Source organism: Corvus cornix, chromosome Z, assembly GCF_000738735.6.
Source record: "Corvus cornix cornix isolate S_Up_H32 chromosome Z, ASM73873v5, whole genome shotgun sequence".
In the NCBI taxonomy this organism is placed as follows: Eukaryota; Metazoa; Chordata; class Aves; order Passeriformes; family Corvidae; genus Corvus; species Corvus cornix.
The window spans coordinates 49,865,426-49,889,296 of NC_046357.1; the positions used below are offsets into that span (position 1 = coordinate 49,865,426).

At 40.6% G+C, this 23,871-nt stretch overlaps 1 protein-coding gene across 6 annotated transcripts in view; it reads left to right on the forward strand.

Annotated features, from left to right (window-relative positions):
* The window catches only part of SEMA6A (semaphorin 6A), a 129,238-nt gene that overhangs the window by 27,923 nt on the left and 77,444 nt on the right, over positions 1–23,871 (forward strand). For 5 of the 6 annotated variants that reach the window (XM_039566543.1, XM_039566540.1, XM_039566541.1 and 2 more), the window contains exon 2: positions 22,976–23,113. In XM_039566543.1, coding sequence (XP_039422477.1) covers positions 23,014–23,113 — 100 coding nt within the window. In that variant the 5' untranslated portion in view covers positions 22,976–23,013. Of the gene's footprint in view, positions 1–4,720; positions 4,816–22,975; positions 23,114–23,871 lie in introns of those variants that run through there. The other variant, XM_010401271.4, reaches the window with a different exon arrangement.

Genomic DNA, 23,871 nt, shown 5'->3' on the forward strand with positions numbered 1-23,871 from the left:
GAATTTAGAGCTTTTCCTGTCCTAGATATCCAGCCACATGTAAGACAGCAGCAAGTGTGCTAGAACTACTACAGTGTTTGAACTTGTAATGACAATAATTTGTTAAGTGCTGGAAGACAAAAGTTATGTGGCTGGATTATCATCTTCAGTACATAATAATTAACCCTTTCCTATGTCCATGGCAATCTTTCTAGCAGTTACTTCAACTATATTTTTAGTATATATAGTTGTATAATGTATGTGTTGCATGATTTGTGTCATCCTTCTATGTATGGTCATACAAATTATTTATTCAGAATATCATGGCTTTCAAGTGAAATCTCTTTGCAGTTGTTCTTTTTCTTCTCAAAATGAACACCTTGTTTTTGTATGACTGATAGACAGAAGGACTGCATTATCTGGTTTCACTTCCAACAAGTTCATGATTTTTAAACTCAGCTAATTTCAGTTAATTAGTAGTTTGCTTCACCAAGGCCAGCATGTAATTCAAGCTTTCCTTTACTGCTGGGTTTTTTCTCACTACAGCCTGCACCTGCACCTGTCCCCACCCCCAAATCTCTGCAAGTGTTCACAGGGATGCTCAGCCTTCAGCCCATATGGCACAAAAGCAATTGTTGACCTTCAAGCACTTTGTCATCTTTTAGTGAGCTCCGTAAAGAGTTTTTGCAGCAGAGTTGAGGCAACTGAGTTTTCGTGTTACTGTCAGTTTGGCATGTTTGAATTCCTGTAGTTTACACTCAAAACTTTGACACTGACTCAGCTTTGCTCGTAGAAATATATTTGCAAAGAGGTTTTTTGCCTCAGTTTAGAGACAGAGCAATAAACTGTAGCCCAAGGGCTAAGAGAGATTAAAATTAACCGGGTAAAATGTAGAATTGTGCCAGCTAGGAAAGGGAAGGATTCCCAAGGCACAATAACATTATCATACTCTTGCCTGGCATCCTTTATTTGACTGTCTTGAAGTACATTATAGGAATTAATGGAAGCTTGTAACTTCCTTGTGAAGCAGGTACTACATTGCAACACTGATTTGCAAATATGTAAACATAGGTCTTGGGCAATCCTGGAATTCTCAGCAAAGTCATAAGTGAGATTGGGACAGGGGGACCCAAAGATGAGATAATGTGCTGGTGGACAGGTGGCTGCAGGTGAATCTCCCATATATTGCTCAGCACATCTACCTGGCATCCCACTCCTGGGTAGAAGTTGGCTTTGAATGTTAAGAGGAGAATATTAAAGAGCTGCCCCCCCACCACTCAAAAAAAAAAAAAAAAAAACCCAAAAAAATTAAAAAAAAAACCCACACACACACAAAAACAAAATCCTACCAAAAAAAAAAAAAACCAAACAAACAAAAATAACATCCACAAACAAAAACTTTTGGAACTTTTGAGACCTGATATTTCTTTTTGCTACTCTCTTTCCACTTTGAAGAGCCACTCCTGTCCTGCTCTGCTTTTATTTTCTGATGCTTTATTTTGTTTTGCTTCTTGTTCCTCAAGGGCAATTCAAATTAGTCAGCAGTGGCTTAGCTGTCTGCTAACAGGGTTCGACTAAGCAATCTTAAGGGAGTTTCACCTATCAGTTATTTGGCTGATTTATTCTTTGGGGAGAAAAAATTGGGAACTGGTAAAAATCACACATTTCCCAACCTTTAAAAAATAAATTCTAAGACCACCAATTGGTGATAGCTTTGTATCTCCCGTGTTTGTCCCTGTTGGGGAGCACTAGTGAGGGGAAAACCCTCAGTTTAGCACCTCATCATGAAAATCAAGCTTGAGTTACACTTGACAAAATGTACGATCCTTGCATGCCAAAATACATACCTTTTTATTGACATGAAAGCAGCTTCTGCCTTGGTATTTAGGACATAACACAGCTTCTAGTGCAGGCTTGGTTTCCAGAATAGAGCACATTCTTTTCTACCATGCATGTTAATGCATTGTCCTTCTTCCTTTTCCTAATAGCCCGTGAGATTTGAACTTGGAGTCAGCAAAGTAGGGGCTTTGTGAAGCACAAAAGAACACCAGGTTTTTGTCACACCATGCCTGTAAAAAGAGCTGTTCAACCATTCAGTTGCTGCTCCTATTGTGCAGCTGTTATTCTGCTGCTGAGAACATCTTGCTGTTGACACTGAAGTAGTACCTGCAGGTAACACTGACACATTGAGTTTTTCGGGAGAAGCTGGGCTTGGAGATCTGCCACATCTCTGTGTGGAGGACTGAGGTATTTACTCTGCCTGTACCTTTCCCATTACAATCCTTGTAAATACATAACAAATTTTTGTCTACTTGCCAGCATCTGTTCTGCGATTTTTGCATCATGACCCTTTTCCCGATGTGATAAAGGTCCATGTTTCTTGTCTTCCAAAACCACCTCTTCAACGCTGGCAGTGAGGCTGTGATGGGCAGTGTGCTGTCTGGGTCCCTGGCGGCGACTGCGGGTCTCTCACACAATGGCTCTTTCTTTGCTGAGCTGATGGCCAGTATCTGGTCAGCCTTATCTATTTAAAGTCAGCCAAGCCGGGATTGCAGAGCTAGTGGAGAGGGTGCTTTGTTTGCTTATGAGTTAACAGGAAATTAAAATTAAGCACAAACAACTGTGTCAGGACAGGGTGAAGGAAGTGTCTGAAATCTGCAAGAGAGGGGGATCAGAGATAGCTCAGCCTCATTCATCCTCCATCCCTAAATTTGTCTCTGTGCAACTAAGGGTACAATTCCCACTGTAGTTCAGAGCTAAAATTCTTCTTAGTAATTAATGCAAATGGCTGTATTTTTAGCCTGACATCCTAAAGGAACAAGGCATGTGTGATCACATTGTCTGTGTATAGGTGGTTGTCAGCTCCCAGTAACTTGTGAATTTTCGGGTTTACTTAGCTCAGCCTGCAAGATAGTTATTTTCCAAGGCTTCTCTCAGAATCAGGCAAGAAGGTGAAAGAGTGGCTTCAGAGAGGGAAAGTGTGTGTGTGGCTAACTAGCCTTTTAAAGACATCAGCATCAGGACACAAATTCCTAACAGCCAGACTTCAGTGGTTCCAGTGCTTGTTTAGTAGTAACGTTTCCATATAAACAAACAGAACGTTCCTGCTGTAAGGTTGTGTGAGGCTGAATTTGGTATGTTGTGTTTCACGCTGCCCAACACATCCTATAACATAAACTCACAGCCTAGCTAGTGCAGAATATTAATTTCATAAGGTCTGACTTGCTGGCTACGCTCCCACTGACTCTATTAAATAAAATGGCAGCTTCATCTGCCTATGTTTTTCAGGATCCAGACACACAGTTTGCATATTTTTAACAGTTTGAAAGTGTAAGAGTGCACAGCTCCTGATCTTTGCCATGTGGGATACTAACTTTTGTGCCTTGTGTTGGAGATACAACCCCATTAGAATATGACACAATTTTTTTTAAAAGCATGGAAATTAATGAATGACTGTATGCAAACAAGCAATGAGTTTGATAACAGCATGGCTGGCTGTTAAGTGACATACCACTATCAAAGGACTTACATGTTCTTGTCTTAAATATCTGTGCTTTGTTTGTTGGTTTGGGTTTTTTGGGGGGTCAGGGGGCTGGGTTTTTTTGAGAATAAAAATTCTGAATTTTCTGTATTTCCAAGTGGATCTTTTCAATCTTTCTACAGACTATTGAGAACTAAACTAAACTTGCATTTTAAAAACTAACCTAATACTTTGTATTCACTTTGTAGTGGTGTAGAAAACATTTTAAACCCTTGAAAGTACGATTTCAGGCTGTAAAACGGAGCATTGTATGTCCCCTTCTCAGTTTGAATTGACTTGATGTCTGGGGTTGCCAAATTCAAGTCCGATACAAATTGCAACAGCTGAGTTACAATTTTTAAATCAACCCTGAAGATGAGGGTTTTATGATGGTTTCATGGGAAGCATGCTTCTTTGCAGCTGTATGAAAATAGAGGTCTATTCCAGTTAGATTCACCCACTCAACTCTCATGAGGCAGGTTAGGTACATATTGTGTTGGGCTTACTGTATATATCCAGTCTCTCTTATTTCATGAAGGTTCCCTTCACTCTGCCTCTCCTTCTCCCCCACTTCTGTCCCTCTCGTCTTGCTCTTCTCTCTTGTACCTTGAGGATTAGAATTCTTTTCTTCCTCCTTGTGGGCCATTTGTCAGTCCAGTCCAAGGAAGCTGCTGACTGAGGTTTATGGTAGTGCTGGGCAGGAGGATGTTTTCCTGTGTTTTTATAACAAGTCCCAGTGCTACAGGCGACAGACACGATTACTATATAAATCAACGCACGCATGGATACACACAGGGGGCTGGGCCCAGTCACCAAATCCTTCATCTCTGAAGCATAAGGACAGTTTGCATAGGCAAAGTTCCCTTGGCTCAGTAAGTCTCCAGGTTTTTCAGTGTAGATATAAGAATGCTGTTTGGTGGACTACATGTCTTCTCACCCATGATCTAAATACTACTTTCCCCTTCCTTTGTAATTAAATTTCATCTCTGAGACAAATGCAGTGATTGCTGATTCTGAATGTCAGATACACTGGACTCAAGAGTGCATTTAGGAAGGTTTTTAATGTATTTTAATGTATTTAGATGGCTTGTGATCAGCAAGATGCTGACAGAAGTGTTGGGGAGTTGTCTTTTATCTTGTAGTGAGGCACAAGACACAAACCATGAACTGTGTTTTGACATAGCCATCATATTCATACCCACAGCTTTCCTGGGAGCCAGCTGCTGGGAAGACAACATCATTGCCTCCTGTGCTACGTGGCATCAGTCAATACACAGAAGACTTCCTTCTGTCCTTTTCTCTCTCTGAACACTTCTGTGAGTTTAAAAAGTTGATGTGTTAGTAAAGAAACAAAAATATCACAGACCCGAGAGACCAAATTTCCAAGCACACACTCCAAATGAAAAGGAGTGTGATACACGACAACAGCCTTAAACAATGTGCTTTCTTATTTCTTTGATTCCTTCCATCCAGCTGATGTCCTTTTCTCATTTCCATTTTCTTAGGAATCCTCTGAATCTTTTCTCTTTCTTCTCCCTTTGCTAATAGTTGCATTCCTTCATTTCTAGAGATCCTATTACATACACCTGCATCTGTCCTTTTGCCTCACAGCCTTTTTACAGCTATTTAATTTTGAAAGACCCTTCTCACCTTTTTATTTTTTGCTTTCTCCCACTTGCCAATCTTTTATCTCCCTACATGTCCAGGTGCCATAACAGCTCTCCCTTCTTAGCCTGTTTCACCTGCCTGAACTTCCAGCTCCCAGTTTTCACAGTATTTGTTCTCTTCTTCCCAGTGCCTGCACTCAGGTCTGCTTCCTTTTTTCCCCTCTTTGCTCTTGCTCTTCCCCATTTCTTTTCCAGGTTCTTCCATCCACCACATGTAAATAGAACTGTACTTTCAGCCACTTATATTCTTCATTGTGGAAATCTTTGTACAAGTCTGAGAGTAGGATTTCATTTCAAGTCTAAAATATGTTTTGGATGTTGTGGTGGTGATTCATGCCTCATTCTCACTCATGCTGGGCCTGCATGTAGTGTTTGGCTACGAGTGCTTGCAAATCCCCAGCACTGGAGGATATAGGGTATTGTTTCGTCCATCACTGGATGTTACTGGATCAGGATTGCCTTGAAAGCATTATAGTATGAGAAAATACTAAGACAGCAACCACACAGCAGTGGGGTGTGGGCAGATGCAGCCAGCATCAGCACAAAGGGGATTTGGGACACTGCATCATCTTTTTGCTTTTGCATGATATGTTCTAGTACATTCCAACCCCTCAGTGTCAGTCTTCACAGTAGTTTCCTCAGGGCCTAAAACACAGCTCCTGTAGGAACACAGCTTGAATGTTACCTCTCACTGTACCTCTCAGTTGATACTACACTGGCTCTACAAATGCCATAATACCTGCTTCTGCAACTGCTCCCCATAGTGAAGTCAATGGGATTTCTACAGGCAGAATGAATGCCAAACTCCAGTACTTTAGACTGTAAAAGCTTCCCAGGAGTGAGGAGCACATCTCTCTGTGTCTGTACAGTGCCAAGCACACAGCTGGTGCTCAATGAATAATATATGTATGGGCTTGGTAGGAGTGACTGTTCATCTAGTGCAGCAGAGGTGAAGCATTTTTTGTAGCAAGAGGCAATGCATTATCCCTTTTACTGGTCTATTTTATAATTTGGGCTTTAAATGGTGAAAGTGTATTTGCCAGCTAGTTCAGGGGAAGCTCGTTTACACCGCCTTCACACAACATGTCCCATATTTCAAATGACAGGAAGGATAGCTAGTTCTCTACAGCTGAATGCATAGTGATTAAACTGTCTGGGCACCAGCAGTAGGCAGCCATGGAGCAGATCATTATTAAGATGGCTATAATTACAGAGTCAAAGCAGCCCCTTGCAGCACACTGGTAATCTGCTTTGAAAACTGGAGGCACAAAGGCATATCTCCTTTTTATGTTGAGGCCCAAGCTGTGTAAAGTAACTGCAGATTTTTATGTTACGTCACTCATGTCTTAAGCTGTTGACTGCTCCTGCCTGCTCTTTGGAGGCTGGCCTGGACAGGGGGATTGAGATAGAAATAAATGCTGAGCAAAGAGCTACTGAAAAAAAAAGTATAGCTATGACACCTCCACAAGAGCTCTCATGGTATTGCTTTAGTCATTAGCTGAGTGGATACTTGAGCTTAATCAGTATCAAAGGGACATACACAAAGTCATCTATTTCATTAAGCTAATTTGCATTACTCAGCTTACCGAGAATCAAATTTTCATGTATTGTCCATCTTGCTGTCAGCAAAATAAGGGGGAGGGGAGGAGTAAGTGGTAAGCAATGCAAGACTGAGGTGTGGTGGTGTTTATTCCTTTTTTCAGGGATACCTGCTAGTCTCTCAGGAGCCTTCATTGCTTTTGGATACCAAAAATACAGACTAGTAAGCTTTATGAAGTTTATTTTTAGTAGAAATGAAACTTCCAGAGCTTTACCAAGTGTGAGATCCTTGAAGCAGTGCATAGTTAGGCTTTTAACTACTGCTGTTTTTGAAGAAGACGGTAAGTGTTGGTTTGGGAGGAGGTGATGGGAGGATTAGAGCAGTTAGCTAAAAAAGACCTTTAGCCTCCTCTGGTCCCAAAGAGACATCAGTGAAGTGTTTTGCGTGAAGCTTCACACAACATTGCAGTCCCAAGGGAAGTGCTGCTGCCATTTATATTGTACCAGATCTGGCTGTGGCTTTAGCAGAAAGCTGTAATGTGCTGAGATGGCTGTTCTTGTTCTTCTGTTTTGTCCCTGGTGCTCATGACACTCTCGTCGTTCAATACTGATTTTTTGTCTTTCTTTCTTCTTTTCTTTCTTTCTTGCTTTCTCTCTTTCTTTCTCTCTTTCTCTCCTTCTTTCTTGTTTTCTCTCTTTCTGAGCAGTAATGTTCGCTATCTTCCTTCTCATTACACTGGAATTTAAACTTAATTACTTGCTAGTGAAACGTATTCTTTTAGTTGTATAATCTGATAATTGTTTGCACATTAAACCTTCAGTTTGTCCAAGAGATTGTGACTGAGGTTTGCTTTTAAATGTGAATTTGTTGTGATGATTAGATTATTCTGGTTAAGCCAAGATGTTTGAATCTAGACATTAAATATAACTTAACTTGATTGATTGGACAGAATGATGGAAATCTTTCATAAGACAACTGAAATATGTGGGGCATCATTCTTCTTGGTACTGAAGCAAGACTGAGTGGTTAATTCTGTAGTCTGTTCCCAGATCCTGAGCAGGATTTCTCAAACATTAGTGTTTTTCTAAAATCTGACTAGGAAAAGATTCAGTAACAACTCTTCTGTTATTTGTGTGACTTTTGTACGTATAACTAGAAAAAATGTCGCTCTGACAGACCAGTTGGTAACGATGGAAAAACGAAAAAAATGCATGATTTTGAGTTTAGTATTTTCTCAGTGAGATGAATCATCATGTTTGTGCTCCTTGAAGTGCAAAACTGTGCTCCAAAGCCGTGTCCCCACTGAAACTGCGAGCAATAGCTCCTCTATCTTAGGGAATGCATCCCATCTGTGTGCATGTGTGCATGATTCAGTTTTTAAGGACTTGGTACTGGGCTGGAGGTCAACAGTTGAATGTATTCATTTGATCCCAAAATGTTGATGTGAGAAGTTTGGGGTGTTGGAAATCAGTTATGGATGCTGTTATGCTGTAGGAATGCTCTCAGTATTTTTGCAGTTTAGTAACTAAAATGTTTGCTTAGATTAAAAATGGGGCCAAAGAAGACTTATGTATTTGAATCAGAAGAATTGCAGTTGGGAACAGCTTCTCTGGTACCTGTAAAAATTTTTAAAAATCTCCTTCACCCACGCATGTGTGTGTTGTGTATGTGGACAACTTTTCAAGACAATGCCTTTTTAATAAAAATTGCACAGCACATAGCATTCTTGAAATAAAACACAAGTTGAGGAAAGAGTAACCAAAAGGAACTCCAGTACAATAATATCTGCTGGTGGAGGTATTCCTTTTTTCTTTCTATTGGTAGCACTGTTTTAATCTCAAGCAGTATTTTGCCATATGGGTTGTAGCCAAAACTTTATTTTTTCAGCAAAGGCAGACAAAAAGTAATTTACAGTCCACTAGTTTATAGGAAGGTCCAGCCGGCAATAGAAATGATAGCACTGAAGGGCTGTGTAGTGCACAGTTTTGTTCGGATGATGCAGGACATTGCTTGACTGTAGATGATGTGTGGTTGGTTTGTGACAAAGTAGCAATCAGTAATCAAATTGCTATTGTGGGAAATCATCAATTCATCCATCTATTGTACAGATAGATCTATTCGCAGAGTCAAAGAGAAAAAGTTGTAAGAAGGAAGGGCATAAGTCTGCTTGCTGCTGAATAAGACCAAAGGAGAGGTTTCTTATCCTTGCTCTGCAAACTGTGCTACCTCAGACGCCATATCTGGTTTTGCTAATTAGAGCTGCTTTATTTCAGGCTTGTCATAAAAGAGAGCATACCTTTTGTCTATGTTTGCATTATAAATACCTTGAAAGCGGCATATTGGAAACAACAGTTTTTTTCAGTTTGTGTGTGTTGGTTCACACAGTGCAATTAATCCTACTTGAGAACTGGGCAGGAGGACCTTACAAGGGATGCATGGCTTAGAATTTTTGTCTTAATATGCTTGACCTTGTGTACTTCTGCGCGTGCAGAGCAAGAGAAGAGATTGAAGCGTAAGTTGTGGTGAAAAGATTTCTGTCCTCATTTTCATTTCCAGTCAGGCAAAATTCTTCTGGATGACTGTGTCCCACCCCTGGGGAACACACAACAGGGCAACTCACTTTGTTCCAGGCTGAGGGAAACAGTTATCTTTGGGAGGTCAAGGGAAAGGAGGATGCCTAGCTCTGCTGACAGAGAAAGAGTGTGGGAGTCGGTCTGTCTCCATGGCAGAAAAAGAAGTAATATGCCTGGCGGACTCCAGGAAGAAGGAGCTTGCTCTCCATCTTCTTCATTGTCCAGTACCAGATGTGGAGAAAGCTACCACATCTCTTTGTTTTTTCTGTCTAATACCTGCCTTTGGAGCTTACCAACATTCAGCTAAGAGAAATTGAGTCACGAGTCAGCTTTATTAAAATGTACATTAAAAGATATATTCCAAGTTTAGTCATCCTTTGAACATCAAGTGCTAGCTTTTTATTTATGGGAAGCACCAGCAATCTTCTTTAAGCTGTCCAAAAAAGGAGGGAAGATACAATCTGTCCCCATGAGCCTGCAGCAGAAATAATGTTCTCAGCTTTTGGGGAACGTAAGGATGTGTGTGAAGAAGGGGAGTAACCTATTCCAGTGTTAGGAAAGCCGAATCTGTTCTTGTGTAAGGAAAGCCAAGTCCTTTTACGAGAGAGAGAGACCCTACATGTCAGTGCTGGGAAGGGAAGGGATTGTGGGGAGCTCCTTAGGATTCAGAAAGGAAACATACAAGCATTCTTCACAGCCTTTATCATGGAGGCATCAGAGTTTTCAGCCTCACAAACTAGTCGCATTCTTTATAGAAGCAGTTTACTGTGGAGCATTGCCAGTTCACAACTTCGTCTTGCTAGTCATAGGTTTGTGTTGCCCCTCCTGTGCAGATGCCCCTCCATGCACAACTGTGCAGGTTGTTTTCTTCCTGCCTGGGACAGCAAGTAATACTTTTAGGATCCCAGAGGAAAAAAGGCATGGTACTTTTCTGGCAGAAAAAATTGCTTTCTAGCTCTGCATGGGGGAGTGATGTTATGGTAGGCATTGGTATTCAATGAGGTAAATTATCAATAAATTCCCACCTTTTTTCCTCTGTGCTTTAAACATGTGAGAACACATTCAATATTCATATGTTGGGGTTTTTTTAAATAAAATTTTCTTTGGCATGTTCTCAGAGTGCTGTTTGTTCAGTGGCTGGACATTTTTCTGACTTCACATGCAGTAGGCATAGCTTGCTGGTAAGTGAACTAAGTAAAAGTCTTTCTCCTTTTTGAAAGCTTTGTGAGAGCATTTGGAAGCTTTGGTCTGTCTCATCAAGGTACCTCTGTTGCTGGTGTCTAGAAAAAGCTGGTGCTAACCATCCTGAGGTGTCAGGTGACAGGGTCCTTCAGAGCTTCCAGAAAAGATTTTGTTGGTTAAGTGTTTTCTTTCAAAGTCACATTTTTCAATCAGAAGAGGGTAAGTGCCTGAAATTGTGTTCTTCAGATCTCTTTGTTGCAGCAAGTTATTTAATAGAGAAATCTTCCAAAAAATCTATTACTATTGAGCCATCAGAGTACACTTTTTTGGCATTATTCGTGTTGTTCAGGGTACCAGAAGTTATGAATATATATGGTCATAGACACTGCAAAATTGACTTCTTCACAAGTGTATGTTGAATGTAGGGGCACTCATGTGCAAAGAATCTCTTTTGCTTCAAGCTGGTGTAGTGATGTTTACCACAAGAATAATTCTGTTTTGGATTGCTTACAGAAAATTTTAACAAAAAGTGATACGGTGGAACATGGTCAAGACCATCTGATTTACTTTCTTTAAGAGAGTAAGAATGCAAAGCAAAATAATAATTTCTTCTTTTAAAAGACTAGGTATAACCTCAAATTTCACAGGGAATTTGGATGTGGTTATTTCCATTTCCTGAAATTAAATGGGAGACTTGGTCCAAAACCCATGTAAAGTTAGCAGAATTTAACTGAGTCTTCATCTGAGTATGTGTACTTTATGAGGATGAAAGTGTTATATATATACAATTCTCTGTAACTGGAAGGCTTATAAATAGGTAAAGCAACCTCATGCATGAGCTGATGCAGGTGGTACAAGCTGTAAAGCAGCTACAGGTCCTTCTGAAGTCCAGTGGGAATCAGTGCTCCACAATCTAGCAGATGTCAGTGTCAGCATTTTCACTGGCATAAACAAAAACAAGCCGATGCCCTTTAGTTGTAAGTGCTGTGTGACTGTGCTGCAAGCTTGAGAGTCACTGCTCTGTGACTGTGCAGGCAAGCGCAGCCTGTAAGACTTGGGTCATACTTGTGGGCAAGGGGGGGATGCCAGATTGGAGTCCAGTTGAGAACACCACACCTTGATGCCTGCCTGGATCTCCTCAGTCTTTCCCAGTGAGCTCAGCACGGTCCGTGCATACAGCCTTGAGTCTCATTGAAAAGTAATTTGATTCTCTGGACTAATGTCTTTTGTGCATTTATTTCCTTCTAAATGCTGGCAGGAACTTAGGTCTTGGCTGTTGATCAGCTCCTGGCAGCTGATCAGTTCGATGTCCACATTATGGAGGCCAACCTAGAATTAGAGGAAACTCTCTCTGCAGCATTTGATATAAATCGCATAAGCAGTGGTAAGAAATAACAGCAGCAGTTTGTCAGCTATGCAGTCACCTTCCTTGTTCCTGCACAGGAATTTCAGTTCTGTCAGGCAAGCTAGGAAGGATTCATTTGGGTTAAAAAACACCTGGCAGGCTTGTTAAAAACCCTTAACTGTGTGTTGCTACTCATGAAGCAGTTTTGCTGAATTCATTTAAATGCAGTCAGCTAATGAATCATTGCTTTTCCTGTGTCACCCACCATTACAGGCTGAAGTTGCAGGGTGTGGGGGAGGACGAGGTTTGGGAACAGGTCCTTGTTTGTCTGAGAAAGCCTTGGTATTTTGGTTAGAGTCAAACTTTCATCAGTGAACCCCAGAGCAAGTCTTCCCATCCTGGTGCTGGTGGATGTTATTTCATTGCTGAGATGATGCTTGCAATCTGTCTGTTACACACAGAGTAGGTTTTTTCAGCTCTATAAAATTATCTGGAATATTAGAAGTGTTTCAGTTTCAGTCACTAGCTGAGTGCTGGTGCCATGAAAATGACTTCTCTTTCTGTGTCTCTCATTATTCGTTGTTGGAACCTGAATGCATGCAATCATTCCTAAAATAGCCATAGGAAGCACAAGCAATATAGAAACATCTTTGTCTTGCTTTGGGGTTTTGGGCTGCATAGCTGAGCCTCCCCTAGTGTGGGACCTGGAAACAGGCTGCGGTCTCATCTGGGTGACAGTCTGGATTGTGCTTTGCAAAGCCCTGCACGTGGTATCGAAAAGGCAGAGGTTATTTCCCGCAGAAGAAGAGAATGACTTTGCCTCGCTCTAGCAATGAGCCGGAGAATGGATTAGAGGTTTTTCCTATCTGCAAGGAAGCTCATCCATCATGCCCCATTCAGGCAGTCATACTCAGTGGGCTTGTTCTCTCTTGGTACACTGAACCTTTTTCTCCACAGCTTGTCCAAAGAAGCAAAGCAAATAATAACAGAGCTACTGCTTTTGTAGCTTGTACTACAGGCATTTGTCAATGCTGCTTTGACTTCTATGCTGCTCTAATTCCCTCATGCTGTGCTAAGAAGCAGGTGTGAACAAATGTGTAAGGATGCTTGTATTCTTCAGTGTGTGGGTGAATGTGTGTCAGTAGTGTATTTCTGTGGTGCAAGGGCTCATCGTACTCTAACTGCAATCTCTTTTCTTACTTTTTCTGACCCACACCACCTCAATTTTAAGTTTGCCAATGCAATCACATCAGCTATTTGATGTTTCCTCTGAATAAGAGATCCTCAGTAATTAAAATTATCTTAAACTATTCTATTAGCTACAGGAATTGTGATTTTTTTTTTTATATTCGGAGGTTTATTGATTATATCTGCATATAGTGTTTTTCTTTAAAATATACTCAATTACAGTATTTAGCCTTATGTCCAGGTTAGCATACAGTAACATTTGTCTGAGCACTATCCTGGAAATAGTATTTTTCTTAGGTATCTGTTGACTTCTTGCTATGCCTTCTGTCTTCTTCGTAACTCTGAAGTGGTGGTAAGAAGAGAAGAATGGAAAATATGTCATGCTGGCATATTGAGCTGATCTCTTTACTCATTCTTGAGGATAGGGTACTTTCTAGTATTAATTTGTCCATAAAGCTGCTTGGATTTTATATGATTTAAAATTTGGGAATTTACTGGGCATGGGAATCTAGACAGAGCAAAGCTCAGAGTCTGACACTTGCAACTAGCAATTACTAGCAAGCTGCAGGTGCTAGATTGTTGTAAGCATCGTGCTCATCTCAGAGGAAAAGCAAGCTAGATGGATTTTCTGTCTCAGAGTCAGATTTATTCTACTCGTTTAAAGCTTCCAAAAATACCAGCAAAAAAACATTGGCAATGAAGAGTAATCATGAAAGATAGAGATCTATGAAATCACTCTAAAGTTTTAACAAGAAAACCTTTCCTGTGATGTGAGCCTTTTAAATTTGGGTGAATGTCTGTGACTGTATGGGCCCATGGCAGTGGATGGTTGTCTGAGGGAGAGAGATTTCAGAGGTGATGCTAAGAGGCAATGTTCCCAGTTAGTTTTTGTTTTCTTAGTACTCGGAGTCTTCTGGTTTTCTCTTCTACCTGTGTCTATCCACAACTAATTTAAAATTTTCTCTTAGGGATTACATTTGTTTTGTGGACATTTTTCATTTTTTGACACTTTGCATTTTTGTGGTAGTCTATTTCATGCTTTTCTTTAATGCTTTTCTGTAAGTTATAGAGAAACTTGACATAACTAATTCATAAACAAATTAGGGGATAAAATTATAAATACATACTGAGAACTCTTTGCTCATCTGGATTTTTTTTTTTTATCTGCCAGGGACAAACATAATTTTTCTTGAAGACTTTGCCAGGTTTCCAGAAGGAAAAGCCTCTCCCTGTTTTCTGCCTGTCTTAACTTGGATTGCTTGACCACACTGTGTCCTTGTGCTGAGCCTCCCTGCCCAGAATATGATGTTGAGGTTTGGCCTGAGTTTTCCTGCTATGGCTAGACTATTGCTGTGTGGATCAAATGGTGCACTCTGCAGTGGTGACTGTCACTTTCGGGTAGTGCATTTTCCACTGCTGGAGTAAATATTATGTAAATGGTAAGGTTCTTGACTATTTGAAGTACTACAGTAGATTTCATTCACATTTTAGGGTAGGTATGTAGTTTGATGTGCTATCAATCACTTCATGACAAAGTTGATTGGTTGCCATTTGGAAAAATAACCCAACAAAATTTGCTATTTCTCTTCAAGTAAATCACGGCAGGTTAAATGAGTCAATTTTTGCATAAATGGATTAGGGGCAGAACTGGTCAAATTGCACAACAGCTAAGCGGTGTGCTCTGATTAACAGCTGACTTAAATGTGAGGATTTGCATTTCTCTACTGTTCCATCACATTAGAACATAGACACTTTAATTTCAAGTGAATGGGACAAGTGTCCTGAAGAATATAGCCAGGGTTCATATTTAAGTGCTTGAGTGTTTCTTGCATTAACAAAAAGCAAAGGAGAGTTATTTGTGATTACACTGAGCTTTAACCATGGTGATATTAAAATCATAGAATCATGAAATTGTTTAGATTGGAAGGGGCCTTAAAGATCATCTAGTTCCAACTCCTACTAGACCAGGTTGCTCAAAGAACCATCCAACCCGATACTGAGCACTTCCAGCAGTAGAACCTCCACAATTTCTCTGGGCAGCCTGTTCCAGTGCCTCAGCACCCTCCCAGTTTGAAGCCATTTCCCCTTGTCCTATCACTACATGCACTTGCAATGTTCATGTGGCAGCTGAGACAATGCTTGCAGGACCATGTGTAACTTTTAATTGGTGACATTTGTAAATGTTGTTGTGAAAACATACCAGACTTTGTGTTTTACCTTTGCTGTCCAAAAGGAGAAGAAAACAAGGGAGGGCACATTTTTCTCCCACTACAGCTTTGGGTCACCTGCAGCTACATAATTTTTATTCCCTCCATCAGATTAGGGAATAGAAGGTCAGTTGACTGGCACTGATATTTCCCAGGCAAAATGAGTGTTGGAGAGAGTAATGGTGTTGCTGGTAGTGTATCTATTTTCTATTAAGCATGCTGAGATGAAACAGCAAAGTATATATTAGAGGTGGTGTTCTCTCCTGTCAAAAGGCAGTGATTGCTACATTTAGCTCTCAAATCAATTCAGAATCTTGACAGTTTTGCTGAAGTCCCACAAATAATCAATAAAGCTATTTTTATTTCTTAAATGAGTGAGACTTTTAAAAATAATAAAGACATCTTTGTAATGACTGACCAAGCTGTTCCAGAGTTTAGGTCTATTGCTCTGTATGATTGGGGGTGTTGAGTGAAAGAGGTTATTTAGGCATTGCCTTTGTTCCATTCTGCAGGTTTATAACCCCAAAATAAAATTGCAAATGTTTCTGGCAGTCATCCTCCAGGCACAGATGGCTTTCCTCCCAGTTTTGGCAAGCCTGAATTCAGTATAAAACTGAGCAATTATTAGAAAGTGAAATATTGCATGATATAATATCACTACCACCACCATCAACATCATGACAAGTGGAGCATTTGTTGTTTCAGAGCCGTGTGAGAGAGCTAGTGCCACTGCGTTACCCCTTCCTTTACAACCTGTACCTGTGCTGCTGCTGGTGATGCACAGATAGATGCATCTTGCTGGAGCAGATGCTTTAGCAAGGAACTGTGGCCATTTTCTCATTTGCGTTGGCTCTATATTTCAATGCAAATATCACTGAACAGGTGGCTGATGAGGCCCCCGTGGACTGTTTACAGTAAAGGTTACAACCAAAATCGATAGGCCTGAGATGCTTCTCATTCCATCTGGGGGATGTTCATCTTCCATCTGACTGTTTCCCCTCTGAGCAGCAGCATCCTATTAACGCTGCAGTCATCAGAGATGTCTCACTCAGGTCAGCAGAGGGTTTCTTCTATTTAGGCCTCCATTTGTTCTTCACATTTTCTTCTTGCGCTGCACTGGCAGGAGCAGCAATGTGGATCTTGAGAGGACAGGTTGCCGGCATTAAGCATGCTGAGTTTTGCCTACTGACTTGACACCTGCTACTCCCGTTTGACAGGCTGAGGCTCATCACTGCTGCCTGGGGGTTCTCCAGATCTTTTCAGTTTATCGCTTACTGAGGCAGGAGGTAGTGATGCCACATATCATAGGTGACACTATTGTGCATGGGGTATGGCTTTGTAAAGGTGCAAATGAGGGGAGAGAACAGTTGGTATAGGCTCAGGTTTGTGTAAACCTGAACAAAATAAGCAAGTACCCCTGAAACTTGCGTGAAAATACTTTGTATTTGGGCCAAAATTTTATTTTAGATGCATTTTTGCAAGTCGTTGTGAGGAAATCTGCATGGCCCGTGTATTTGTGTTTCATTAAACTAGTAATGAAGTCCATATTATTCTTTTTAATGAAGGTAGGTACTGTTGCTTACTATATGTGGCAAAATCGCTCTTACTGGTTTCTTTCCCTTGGGCCTGATAGTCATGCCTGGCATGCAGCCCACAGCAGCTGGGCAATGAGTAAGCAGTACTGAATTCAATTATAATGCTAGTAAAGCATGTATAGCAGAGGGCACCCATGCAGTACTCTTGTAGTCAGGGAGAACTTTTTGATATGCACAAATGGGAGAGAGTGGTGCTTCATTCACATAATTTAGGGTCCACAGTGTTGCCAGACAGGTGTGGGCTTCCCTTAGGCACTGCCTCTCTGCCCTCACCAGTGTTCAGGAGCAATCCCTTGTTACTATGACACCTGAAGGAGTTCAGGTGATTACACCAATGCATTCATGCACCAGTCTCTCTGGCATAAGGGCCAGCTACCTGGAGTGCAAGAGTGCTTTTTTGGCCACATGAAATGTATGGCCAGCTGTAGAGACAACAGGAGCAGAACAGGAGAGGAAAGATGAATGATGGCTGCACCATCAGTCACAAAAAGATGTTGGAAGTTGGTAGTGATGATGGGCATGGAGCTGGCATTGAGTCTCTGTAGCCACCTGCAGCACCATTCAGGTGACTGAGCAGCAATTGGTAGAGAAAGGACAATACGGGTGAAGAAGCTGTCCATCCCAGGCACTGTCCTGCCATTGCCAATTCAGTTACAATGTCTGGCACTCCATGCTGTGTCTTGCTGATAGCCACTTGTGCCTCATCTCTCTTGAGCTTCCCAAGCACCTGCTGAGCTTCTGTTCACTCATATCTGTCTGATCCCCTTGGCACCACTCAGAGCAGGCATTTTGCACAAGCCCTTCTGCTGCCTGGTGCAGCCATGCGAGGTGTTTGAGCCGCAGCTAACACACCACACAGACAGGCATAGACAAAGGATGCTCTCCTGAACAGCTCTGCTGTGCCAGCCTAACTTTCCTCATTCTCTGGAAGCTGCAGCCTTCAGGTTGTATTCCTCTCTTTTGCTGTTGTTGTTGCATTACTCCTAATTCCTTCCTCTGACTTGCGCAGAACTCTTGTCTTTCCCTTTCCAGGAGCTGTGAATTTAAAAGGGTAAATAGCAGTGATGGTGTTTTCCACTCAGAGGTTTCCAAAGGCTTAGCCAAAGGAGTTGAAGGATGCTTGCCAGCATCTCATGGCAAATCTGTACCATAGCAGGGAACAGCAGGCAGGTTGGCCAACTGGTTTGTGTGCTCTGCCTTCAGCGCGGCAAGACATGTGCTGTGTAGGTCAATACCTGCTTTTTATGTATGGGCAGATCTTGCTCTGTGAGTCTGCTTTGATGAGACACTGAAGTAGGACGTGGGCTCCTAAATCACCTGTGTGCCTTTAAAGCTCTTACCACAGAAGAATCTCCAGTCTTTTAACCTCTGTTCTTCCCTGCTTTTTAATGGTACTTTTGCTTTTGATGGTTATGATTCTAAGGGCTATTTGCTGAGTATTTCCAGGACCAGTTCATGTAGGCTGCTGCTTTCCCTGTTGTTCACTTTTCTTTATGCAGTAGTTCAAATTCATCTGGCTTTAGTTTTAGTTTCCTCAGTGTTTGGTTAAATGCTGTACCTTCTTGCTGGACTGTCTTTTTGAAGAATAAATTATTTGTACATATTTGTAGAAATGAAAGAGTTTGTTGAAGACAGTCGCAAGTTTTTAGGGCCAGTAGGTTTCCTGGCCTTGCTTCATGCATAACACAGACCATGGAATCTTTTCTGGTGATTCTCACATTAAGCTTAATAATTTGTGGATTGAAGTGCAGCTGTTGTGTATGAACACAACCGATCATAGTAGAAAGAAGTTTTGTAATAAATGAATATAACAAGATCTGTTCATTACAGAGCAGTTTTACTGTGCCATGGGAAAATTCATGGTTGCATACTTTGATTTTTTCTTGGAGTTACTCTGGGATTAGCTGAATGTACAGTGAGGTCGAAGCTATAAGATGGGAGGTTTTCTAACATGAAAGGGCATCCCTTTCATTAAAGATGTGCCTATGCAGTCATTGCTATTGCTGTTGAATTTGCTCTCAGGATCAAATCTGGCCTTGCACTTTTGTGGAGTTTACCTGGAAGTTCGCTCATCTGTTTAGATTTTTCACTGGATTTGTGTAACCCTTCTGGAACAAACAAGCTGTAGATAGAATAACCTTCCTACTAGGGTATTAGGGCAAGAACCACATAATTCTTTGCCTAGCCAAGCAGATATTCTATATGCATGTCCACCCAGACTGTTGTAAATGCTGAAAATACCAGGCAGCAAAAAGCAAAGCTTGTCATGGTGGCTTCTTGTTGGCTTGAATAGCCACGGATAGCCATTGTGGAAGGCACTTGGCACAGGAAAATTAGACTTTTCTCCTTGTTTTGAAATGATAATTACTTTCTTGGCTTCAGAAACTCCTTCATGCCAACAGCATGAATTTTACAAAAGTAAATTATCCTATGCCAAGCATGTATATGTGGGTGGTATATGTATATGTATATGTATATGTACATGTATACATAGACTTTGACTAAGTAAAAATAACAGTAATAGCAACTATATTGTGCTAGTATCCAAACATACTACTTAGAAGTGATTCATCTTTGGGCTGAAGTGCACAAACAGAGAAATCTCTTCCACCTCAGAAGGCAAAACTTTGATTTCTATATACATTAAGAGATCATGTGGTTTGTTTATATTTAATTATAATAAGACAAAAAGGAGGGAACACACAAGTGGCCAGAACAAGATGTCTTACATAGGTATTTGAAACATCATCTTCAGAAAGAAGAATCAGAGCAGTAATGTATGTTCCAAAAAATTCCTATTTACCTTGGTTTAAGAATGCAAAAAGCAGATTATTTGTGGGTTTTTTGAAGCTTGGAAGAAATCTAATCTACTCTGCCAAGTCAATGACTACAAGTCACTGGATTAGACATAGATTATAAAACATGCTCTTAAAAACTTGCAGGGCTGTATTTTAATAGCGTGCTTGATAGTAAAAGACCATCAAAACTCACTCTTCTTGTCACCGGTAGCTTCCTTCAACTAGAATAACAATGTTTCGGACTAGGAGAACTGGAGTTCTCAGGCCCGGTTCTCTCTCAACCAGTATGCCTCAGCGCAGGCCAGATTGGGTTGCAGTTCACATCTCTCCATGAAGGATGGAGAGCTCTTCATTGATGTTTGCGAAACTTTTATTTTGAGACAGTGCCTGTACTCAGTTGGCACCACTGTCTAACTACTTGTCTTCATCAGACACTGCGTTCACAAGCACTTTTGATTAGCAAGTAGTTTCAGCACAGTTGCAAGTGAGAACATTTGCATCACTCCCAGGGGTCCAACCAGAAAGAAAATTGTACTAAAAATAAGTGTGACCTTCTTGAATCCACACTTCTCTGAAATCCCACTGAAACAGTATGGCTCTTTCTGCCATTGTAAGAATTGCAGAAGTGGCAATATGTTTGAATAATTACCTCTGAATAAAAAGCTGCCTTTGGATGCAGCTTAGTCTTCCTCAGTGTCAACTTATTGGCACAGACACTGATACACGTGTAGTCCATTTGAATCACTGACATGTCAAAGTAGATATTTTGCATGCACATCTTGTGAATTTGAGCTATGTTGGTACCAGAGCAACAGAGAATTATGCTTTTTTCCTCTCTTCTCCCTCTTTTCTTGCCCAAAAGAATCCCCTTAAGAAGGAGAGAGAATTTCATATGCTTATAAACCTACCAATCTATGTCAGTTCATTTGCCAGTTTGGGGTTTTTTTCCCAGGTAAAAGAAAGCAGATCTGGCCCAATAGCATGCACATGAAATCACAAAGTAAGCTTGTTGGGCATTGTTCATTTTCCTGGAAGCTTTCTCCCATACAGATTTACACAGAGCAGCACACACGTCTGAATGAGCAGTAGAGACTGATGGTGCAGAATCACCCATGGGGAAAGTTTTTCAGGTTCTAAAGGGGAGTGGCAGAGCTGCGTCTGCCATACTGTGATGCTTTCCTCACAGGACACTCCTTGTTAGATAGTGAATTGTGTGCTGATAGGGAGTAACAGAAAGCAGCTATTCTTATGCTCCAGAGTCTCACTGTGAGCCAAGTGGTTTGAATTGTTAGCCTGCAGACTGATACTGTGGATGAATACCGTTTAAGTGGAAGAACTGGATTGCTTCCTAAGTTCTTCCCGTTAAACTGTTTTTGCTCATGTACATTTCAGAAAAGATTTGTACATTGGATTGTAGCAGTTTCAAGGAGAAAATAATTTCAATCAATTTGTGTAGTAAGGCATTTTGTTTTGTCATTTTGCAGTGTACTTCCAAGGGCAAAATTTTTAAACCAGCAAAGTGACATTTTGAAAAATTACGTAGAGATAAAGGAATTAGCCCCTTTAATGTGTGTATCTTGTTTTTCATTAAAACCTTTTGAGGGAAACTGTTTTTCCAAGCATGCTATTTACTTCTGCTGCTTATTTCTTCTTTGGGCATTCCAAAGGGCCCCAAATGACAACAAATAGAAAGAAATGGGTCCTATGCCAGAGAGCTAACAGTCAGAAGAAAATGTAAGAGGTGACTAAAGAGAGAAATGGAGGAAATGCATAGAGAAAGTGTCTGCAGGCAGACATAGCTGTGTCAGTAATCATACAGAGCTATTGGCCTAACCAGTGCTAGATGGAAATGCTTCTCTTGGGGCTTGTATGTACTATCTTTTAGTATGCATTCTCCTATAAGGTAAAACAGACAGTGTCTGCATTGTGTTGCATTTGTTTGTGCTGTTTTTATCCTTTGCCATCTATCTAACACTTTGTTAAGTTAAGGTGTCAGTCATTGCCTTACATTATTTTTCTTTTCCTAGTCTTGGTCTAACTTGGTCTCTCAGTTATTTTGTTAATAGAAATAGAGAATCAGCCAAATTTCCAATTTGCATGTTGAAATAATAATAGACTAACAGAAAGTGTAATAAATCAGTAGTCGTTATGGACTCTATCCCCCTGCAACAGATCCCCCCTTCCAAACCATTTATAGGAACTGAAATTTTATTTGAAAACCAGCATCTGATGAGGCAAATTAATTATTGTGACATTTTTCAATTGGTTAAAAAATGAGGAATCCAACATTTAAGACTTGCTAATGCTTTTTTTGGCATCAAGACAGGAGACACAGGTATCTAATATTAAATAGTGCTGCAGAAGGGCAAGTTAGCACTTTGTTTGCCAGATTAAGTTTCAAAGACTATGTAGGTTATGAAGTTTGACTTTCTGCCCATGAATCTTGAATGACTGACAGACCACTGTAAAATAGCTTTGTTCAAAAGGAATCTTTAGCAGGCAGCATCAAAGGTTTGAAATTCTGGAAGGGATGAAAAGAAAACCCCACTTTTGCACTGGTTTCCCCTACAGATCAATGTCTTTGTGAAATTTGCCTGAGAATTATGAAGTATTTACTGTATTATGTGCTGTTTTCTTTCACTGTATCCAAAGACCTCAGTGGTTCCTTTTATCTTTAAGATTTAGGGATATTTTTGTACATGAAATCTGAATGAATGAATGAATGAATGAATGCATTAATGGAACACAGGGAAAAAAATGCTGGATTTAGACAGTTCTTTTCTTCCTTATTTTATCACAAGTTGGGTATTGGTTTTACGACACCTAAATTTATGGGTGTATATTTTTATGGTAAAGCCCAATGACATGTTCTGAATGCTCCATCAAGTTGTCTCAGTGTTTCTTCACTTGATTCACAACTCTGCAGGGTATGAATCAGTCCTGTAGTATAACTCTTAATCTCTTTTTAACCAGAATAATGTAGTGTGGGGGTTTTTTTATTTATGGTGTGTGTCATCATGTCAGCATCTAATTATGTTAGCCAAAGAAGGGGAAAATAAAATATTTCTTGGAAAACTTGTCAGCTGTTGATCAGTGCAGGAGATGAAGCATCTTCATTGCATAATAAGCAGCAGAAGCAGAAATTTTTTTGTAACACACAGGTCCTTAAATCTGTCCTTAAGCAAGATGTGGCCCTGCTGGGGCATGGGCTGAATAATAACTGGCTTTGCAGGGCAGTTCCTGCCTAGAAACACAGCATGTCTCCTCAGGCCTTTCCTCCTCAGTGAGAGGCTTGAGGAGGACAGCTCCCTCTACTTTTCACAGACTCTTTGAAGCTCTGGTTCAACAGAAGGCACTTAAACTCTTGTTTGTCTTCCACAGGGTGAAGTGAAGAAGTGAAGCCTCACAGCTGAACTACTATGAGGTCAGAAGCCTTGCTGCTATATTTCACACTGCTACATTTTGCTGGGGCTGGTTTCCCAGAAGATTCTGAGCCTATCAGTATTTCGCATGGCAACTGTAAGTATGAGGAGGCCAGAGGACTTCATTTAATACTGATCAGGGGACGTCAAATCAACATTATTTTACTACAGTTGCAGTGGATAAAGTTGATTTTTCTTGATTTCACCCATATCAGCCACTTACGTTCTCAGATACTAATTTAGGAACATGACTTTTCACATGGTCTTATGATTCGTTAATCTGATACAAATAATTGAACTTACTTCTTTAAGCTCAGATGGATTCTGCTTGAGCATTAGGCATTTTTTTCCCAAGCCAGAATTGTAGCTAAAAACCAAATCAAGACAAAGAATCTTTTATGACAGAAGCTCTCCCTTTTCTTACCAGTAGAGATTGGCTAACTCTCCAAAATCTAGTGTAACACCAACAGCTGCAAGTCATATTGAAATTTGCTGGCTAAACAGGTGGAGAGCTTTCTGTGCATTTTACTCTGGACATCAGGCTTGACTTAACTGATTCTTTCACATTTGTTTCAGCGCAGTTGTGATTATTGCGAAGAAAATTCTTCAAAGTTTCAGATGTTTATAAGGATGTTTAGCATCTGGGCCTCTCCCTACTCTTGCTAGGGTGTAGCAAGTCAGCCAAGAGCAGGCTTGTGTTCAATTCTCTTTTTGTTCAGGAATTTGGTTTTTAAATTGTCCATGTTTACTGTGCTTTGTAATGACCTTGGCACCCATAAACTTGTCTGTCATGTGTAACACCAATCTGAAAGACAAGACTCCAGGACACACCTGATGTGCTGCAAATGTTAATAG